We start from the raw sequence: 7,726 nt of genomic DNA on the forward strand, positions 1-7,726 counted from the left end.
AAAAAGAGTTTATATACAGACACTGATTTGGGAGCTTAAGCGGTCATAACTTAAGCGATAGGTGACCGCTAAAGCGGTCTGGCCTATGTGGCTAGTCCGTTAAAGTGACACCTACTATGGCGATCATGTGCCCGCTTTAGCGGTAGGCAACGCTGGCCGTCAAAGCGATGCTTTGCCGCTTCAGTGGCCACCGCTAAAGCAGTAGTTGGGCTGATAAGTTGGTTGCATCAGGAACTTTTTTAAGTTGCAAAGTTGTCGGTTGACCTCTTGAGATACATTTAAAATCTCGTGAATATAAACGAACTATGTTACTAGGCTAATTTCTACGTTCCAAACTTAATGACGACGTTGGATTTTAGAAAAAGATTATTTTCACAAAATTAAACCTCAGGACCCCTTTTTGTTATTTTTCAAATAAAGGGTTGAAAATAGATATAAAAGCTTCATATTGGAATCAACTCCGCTACTAACTCAAATTCGACATTCGGAAGCTACTGGCACAGTTCGTTTTGCCATACGACACTTAGAATAATGAATGTTGACCGAAGTCAAGAATATAGCTTCTTAAGCCTCTAACAACCACAAACTCGCGCATATCGTTCTTGATCGCATCAAGAACCGTGCCAACCATTCTCATACTTTAAAATCAATATGTAACAGCTACAGAGAAGGACAAAATAGTTAAAACACATAAAAATAGAAAATTCATAAATTCAGGTCATTACATTTTTTTAAAAAAGTTACTTTTTCTTCTAGTGTTGGATTTATGATGACCACTGTGACACAATTTTTTTCTATCAAATGTCCTCGAGGTAGATCGACTTTTGTATTTTCAAAATATGTTGTATCTTTTTTGAGGTTTGGACTAAAATTAACCCTTATTTATTGGAGTAAGTTAATTTTGATCCTTCAAATATAATTTGTGCATTTCTAATCCCTTAATTTTGCTAAACTAGAGCATTTTTAGTCTCCCTAACATAAAAATATTAAAAATTAATGGGAGGAACAAATGCTAACTGTACGAATTTGACAATGCTATTTCTTTCTTGGTTTATGCACATTTTATATCTTCTTATCTTCTTCATTTCTTAGGATTATATAGTAGTACGTAGTTATATCTATCAAAGGATAATACTTTAGATCACAACATTTTGCATAAGATTATTTGCGCTTATCCCATTTTGCATATCAAATGACTTCTAAATTTTGCTAAATTAACTCTTCTAAGTCTGTTAAAAGTGAACACTTTTAAGTATCCGTAAAAATTAATCTCTAGTGATTAGATATCATAAGAAATGTGAAAAAAAAAAATTAACAAAAAATTTCATAAAATTCATGCCAAATTTCAAAAATTGCAATAAAACTGCCTTGAACATCTAAAACAAATAAAAGAAAACATAAACTATAACTTAAAATATTACAATAAAGTCTAAAAATAAATTAAAAAATACAAAAAGTACAAAAATTGCTCCTAGAAAATGTCAGTTCTTGTTAAATATTAGTAGTAGATTTTTAACAATTTTTCATAGAATCCAACAAAAAAAATTTGTTAAGAATTTGACAAAGATCAAAATGCACTTAAACTCTCTTCTTGCTATAGTAAAAGTCTTCAACAAATATAAAAGCTGCATGTAAAAATCAACTTCTGTACTTGAGTTCGCTTTTTAGCTTCTTGTAGTAGAACAAAACTTTTCACATAGAGAATTTCTTTGAAGTTGAGGGAAAAGGGGAATGTACAATAGATTCTATTTTTATTTTGGGCAAAATTTTGGTCTTTTAAGTAAAATGACAACCAATACATGATCCAAGCGGCCCAACACAAAATTAACACCACACATTCTATCCTACCTACCCCAACCGAATATGGCCCAAACCCACATCCTTTTATTACGTATATAACAAAAGGGTTTCCTAATCTATACTTAACTCTTACCATTTCCTAAACCCTTCAACATCTGAACCATGTTGCCATAAGGCATGCTCTTCCTTCTGCTCTGGATTATCAATGTGGTTACCTGATGTATTGATGAATCATCTCTCAAGAGTAAGTACTCTACTCTCCTCCTTCTCCTTATATTGTTTTTCTATTGTCTAACTCCTTCACTGTTCATAGCTGTGTTCTCTGGTGGATGGTTATGCTTGATATGGTCTGCTGAGGGTTCTCGTTGGTTGATGTTGTCTTTTATCACTAGGTATGTATCTTTGCTCCATTCTTCATCCTTCTTTGACTTGTCTCTAATTATCCATATTCTGCAGGTGGATTTGTAGCGGTGTGCATGAGAAGCTCTACAAATCCACCCTATAGTGAGAAATACAACATCCAAGTTCAAAAAAATAAATTCGACCTAGGACCCTCCTATTTTGCCGAGTCCTTTACTGTAGACTAGATAGCATTTCATTCTTTTTGTTGCCTTTGTGGTTGCTATAAATATCTGTCAAGTGAAAAAACTTATGCTTTAACCTTCCTTGCTTCATTATCCTTTAATATGTGATACTTTTAAATGCACTTTAGCTTGTCACTGTTGATTATCCTTTTTTTGTTGATTCCATGTTGTGAAAATGCAAATAGCTGCAATTACCTTTATCCATTGCTAGATTTACTAGGTAATTTGCTAATTGATTTCCTTCTTTCAATATATGTTGAATATTTGATTGCTTTCCCTTAAGACATGATTTCATATCTGCTACAATATTTACAATGTTTCATAGACATGACCACTCCTTCTAATACCTTCTTTAAAAGCAAAGAATCTATTTGGACGATTATAATGTGATTTCTTGCAATGTTTACTAGCTTCTAAAATTTTTGTTGCTTCTGCTAAGGTGTTAGTGGTATTGTCCATTGTAGTTCCCTTTGCTTACATTAAGTCACCACTTGCATATCTTAGACAAAAAGCATTCCCAAGCCAACAAAGAAGAAGGTAGTCTAGGATTACCCTAAGCCTAGAAGAGAAGTAGGCGGGACTTTCAGTTACTAGGTTGGGCAAGTCGCCTTTCGCCTTTCTAAAGCCAATCGATTATCGGATTTCACCAAGCCAACTACCACTACCTTAGGATTTCTAGATTTTCTCTAAGATAGCATTAAGATTCCAAACTCCATTAAAGCAGGAGATTGATTAGCTATAGTCAAATCTCGTGATGGTGATCAAAGAGCATTAGCTACGAGACTACAACCCCTGCTCCTGACCCCCAGACTGAAACGTTATGATTTACTCTGGTGCTGCTTGCTGGTGGAGGCTGGGAGTATCTCAACTATGAATAAGAAGTCGAAGAAGCCCTAGATCAGCCTCTTACTTACCTACCTTCCCAGACTAGCTAGTCAGGGCGAAGAACTTACCCCTGAATTCCCTCTTGAAGCTTCATTAATGTTGTATTTAATAAAATTTGGTAGTGGAAATTCCCACAAAACTTTAGTAACCTTCACCCCTAGTTTGTACTCCTCCAGGACCCTTAGCATTCCTGGCCAATTTCTAGAGAAGTTCTTGTTCGGGTCCCTCACTTTTAGTAACATTTGCATATTTTTTACTACATTGTGAATAATTCTTTGGGTTGACAGCCTCCTTCGTTCATGTTTGCTAAGGTTCCTTCTCTTTCATAATTCCCACACTATAGTGCTTGTAAGAGCCTTATAGTATGCTTTTAGTCTTTTTTTAATTGAGGCATTCTATTCAAACTTGCAAAAGCACAAAAGTTGGCCATAGTCCCGTTAGAATTAGTTGATCTTAAGAACACATGAGCCAGTGTCTCCTGAGATGGATTATCACAACCCCAACATCTAGATGACCTTCAATATCTCATTTTTTTTCAATCTGTCACCTACTGGTAGTTTAAATTTCTAGAGTCTCCACATGAAAAAATCCATCTTAAAAGGTAATCCTTTAATCCATATCCACTTGTAAATCTTATTAGGATTTTTCCTTATGCCAGATGTACTGCCAGGCTAATTGGACTGTATAAACCCCTTCTGCATTCAAAATCCAATATGGTTTGTCCATCTCCCCATTCTCTTTTGGAGGTTCAATGTTGTTCAGGATATGTTCTACCGCCTCCATACGAAGAACATTTCCTAAGATCTCTGAGTCTCATTCTCTCTCCTTTGTCAGGTCTATGAATTTTTTTTTTATAAGCGTCATCTCATTCTGCCTTATCTCCTGTATAAATATAATGATCCTTCAAACCTGTCCAATTGTCATGCCACAATATTGCTGATATTTTTTTTTTGTCTTCCATCAGATTTGGTAGCCGGGGGTCTATCGGAAACATCCTCTTCACTCCTCGGGGGTAGTGGTATGGACTGCGTACATTTTACCCTCTCCAGACCCCACTATGTGGGAATATACTGGGTTTGTTGTTGTTGTTGTTGTTCCATCAGATTTGGTGCTCAATTAAGTCTCTGGCTTGTAACATTTTCTTCCACGCTTGAGACCCTTCACATCCTGGTTTCCGCATCAACAAATTGCAGTTAATCTTCCTTTAATATTTATTCTTCTTGTACTCACTCCAAATTGATTGCTTAGTTCTGAATTTACACCATAACTTACAGAACAATGCCATTGAAACATTCTATAATAATCTAAAGCTCAGACCTCCCTCTTTTTTGGGTTGATACAAGTTTTTCCACTTTGTTTACAACCCGATTGATTCTATATTTTACAAGTCAAGTGAATGTTATATGGGTTTAGTGCCATTACTTTTGTATGGGTTTTGCTAGGAAGATCCAAAGTGCTCCATTTTTGTATAGTTAAGAGATTAAATATGCTTAGTATTATATTTAAAGGATCAAAATATCCAACTCCAATAAATAAGAGACTACTTTAGCCCATAAACTCTATATTTTTATTATGATTATTTATTTACTTGGTATCAATAGACTATTTTTGATCATACTTCAGAAACGAAAAAAGAGAAACAACATAAATAGTTCCTTATTTATAGGAGTAGGTATAAAAGAGTCCCTTAAATATACATTTATGATTTAATCTTTATACTATCCAAAAACTTATCAAGTTTGATCTTTGTCTGCTCTTATACAAACAACTGCGGTTTATACTAATGAAAATTCATATCTCCATCAGATTTTGTCTCTCCCGCTATTTTTCATGATTTTGTTATTTTTCGTTATTAACTCCTCTTGCTGCTTCTCCTTCATTGTCACTACAATAAGAAAAATCCTAGATTAATTTTATCATTTGACTACATTGTTGAAAGTTTAGAATCATGATTTTACGAGCAAAAGGTGATACAATTCCTTTTTATGGTAAATTTTTTAGGATTCAAGTCTTTATTTTTGTAAGGCTTTATAGTTAAACAACTGATAATTAATTCTTCCTATTTTTTATTTTACAGATTTTGCATACGATGTCTTAAAAATCAACATCAAAATAGCCCACCGTGTTATTATGAAGCATCAGTCTAGAAGATATTATTTTGGGAGTCTTTCGGTTCATTGATCATGTTGATGTTTCAGAAATAAATTTATCATAATTTAAGATTATGGCTGAGATATTTCGCTATGGTAGTTCAGTCACATTTCAAAGCAAGTACAATAGACTCGGTGAAAAAATGAGGCTTGTTTCAACTGATCTAGAAGCTAATTTAGTATTCAAAAACATCCCTAGAGATAAGAGTAATTGAGGTTTGCTTTGAGTAAGTAGACTCTTATTGGAATGAATGTTGGAAAAAACTTGAGGAAATTTATTTTGAATTGCAGAGGTTGTAGAATTTTTGACAAAAGGAATTTGAAGAAAAGGTGGTGAGAAGAAAGAAAAAATTGAGGAAATGGATTAACGTTTTAATATGATGGAGTTGTGAAATTCCATTAGTATTCCTACTACTTTTTCCTGCTATTATGTCATTTCTCGCTATTAACATTCTCATGCTACTTTCTTTTCCTCCGTTGTCGCTACAATAAGAAAAATTCTAGATTAATTTTATCATTTGACGCCATTCTCAAAAGCCTCGGACGATGATTTTACAAGCAGAAGATAGTACTACTTTTTATGGTGAAATTTTTAGGGTTCACGTCTTTATTTTTGTGAATCTTTACTGTTAAAAAATTGACAACCAATTCTTTCTATTTTTCCTTTTTTGTTGGAAAAATTTCAGAAAATAGTAACTATAGAGCGTTAATTGTAACTTTTATAGCAATAGTTTTATAATTACGAAAATAATAAATTGTATTTTGTATTTAAGTAAAGTGTTGCTATACAAATACATATACAACGAGATTTACTGTCTTCATCTTACTCAAATTAGTTGAGTTAAATAAGGAATAATTATTTCATTTAATTAAATTCTCATAAATTACTCTTATTTAAATTAGGAGATTCCTTTTACAAATCAAACTCTAATATGAAGATTATTATTTACATGATCTTCAAAATTTCAAAATATCATTCTTTTATATCTTTAACTATTTTTTCTTGTTAGTTTTTTTTATTTTTTTTATCTTTTTTTTATTTTAATTTCTTTTTCTTTTTAATTTTTTTCTTTCCACTTTATTTTCTCTTTTCTACTTCACTTCTTTTTTTTCCTTTGCCGTTATTTATTTATTTATTTATTTTTTTTCTCATATTTTTTTTCGTTTTCTTTCTTTCTTTTTTTTTTTTGCTTTTGTTTTTACACTTCTATTTCTAGTTCCTATTTTCAGTTTCTCTCTCTCTTTTTTTTCTTTTTCTATTCTTTTTTTTTGAATTTTTATTTTTCGTTTTTGTTTTTTCTATTTTTTTTTCTTTTCTTTTTTTTTAACTCTTCTATCTCTATCTTTTATTTTTAAAAGAAAAATATCTATACCATATATACATATTCCAAAAATATACAAAATAAATGGACATACAAATCTGCATATGTATTTACGGTAAAAAATATATATATATATTTGCACATATATTTACAGAAATACATATCTGACTCACATGTATATATAAACATATAGGACACAAAATCTCTATAACAAAAATGACAATTATATACATATGCATATAGGTAATAAAAAAATATATTATACATATCTTAAACAGTAAAAGAAAACAAAAAAGTATATGTTACCCTCTAAACTGATATAGTATGTACAGTTCAAAGATAAATTCAACACCGTATAAAATACATATAACTCTGGACATGTATTTACAGAATACATACCTGATCTATATGCATATTCTTATTTTATATGAGCCACCTTTGTATTTCGCAAATACATATGAAGATATATAGTATAGTTGTGTTTGGTATTGTTTAATATGAATATGATATGTATTTCGTAAATACATATCAGAGTCATATTTGTATTTTTTGTATAGTAATATACATATAGATTAGACATGTATTATGTAAATACATATGCAGAGTTATATGTATTTTTTTGTAATGTAATATGTATTATGTAAAAGAAAATATATGCATACTATGTATTTTATATTATATTTTTGTAAAAAGTACATATGATATAAATTTATGTCATAATTTTATTCTATAGGTGTTGCGTGATCATATATTCATCGCAAGAGTACTTCCAAGGTTTGCACCATATATAAAATGTAACACGGTCAGTGATATTGAAGAACGTATTAAGGCAATGTTATCAAAGGAGTAGTACATGATTTTTTTGTCATAAGAATATTTGTGGTGTCCACATGAACAAGAAGAAATGTGCAGTTCAAACGCAATTAGACTTATGTATTATGTCACAAATGTATTATAAATTTTTGGAGGGTATGTGCATGTATTT

General features: G+C 31.5%; 1 protein-coding gene across 7 annotated transcripts; it reads left to right on the plus strand.

The window, feature by feature from the left end:
- Positions 1-1,887: 1,887 nt before the first annotated feature.
- On the plus strand, positions 1,888-5,797 carry LOC107858604. 7 transcript variants are annotated; one of them, XM_047406494.1, is made up of 5 exons: positions 1,888-2,044; positions 2,114-2,192; positions 3,928-4,103; positions 4,234-4,461; positions 5,347-5,797. In XM_047406494.1, the coding sequence occupies exons 2-5, from the start codon at positions 2,173-2,175 to the stop codon at positions 5,448-5,450; spliced, it is 528 nt and encodes a 175-aa protein (XP_047262450.1). In that variant the 5' UTR covers positions 1,888-2,044; positions 2,114-2,172; the 3' UTR covers positions 5,451-5,797. The 7 variants fall into 7 exon arrangements, 2 of the variants coding, with proteins under 2 accessions (XP_047262450.1, XP_047262451.1); XM_047406495.1 differs by having other exon boundaries at positions 4,234-4,287; XR_007052128.1 differs by lacking the exon at positions 3,928-4,103.
- Positions 5,798-7,726: the final 1,929 nt, after the last annotated feature.

The sequence above is a fragment of the Capsicum annuum genome, chromosome 2 (assembly GCF_002878395.1).
Source record: "Capsicum annuum cultivar UCD-10X-F1 chromosome 2, UCD10Xv1.1, whole genome shotgun sequence".
In the NCBI taxonomy this organism is placed as follows: domain Eukaryota; kingdom Viridiplantae; phylum Streptophyta; class Magnoliopsida; order Solanales; family Solanaceae; genus Capsicum; species Capsicum annuum.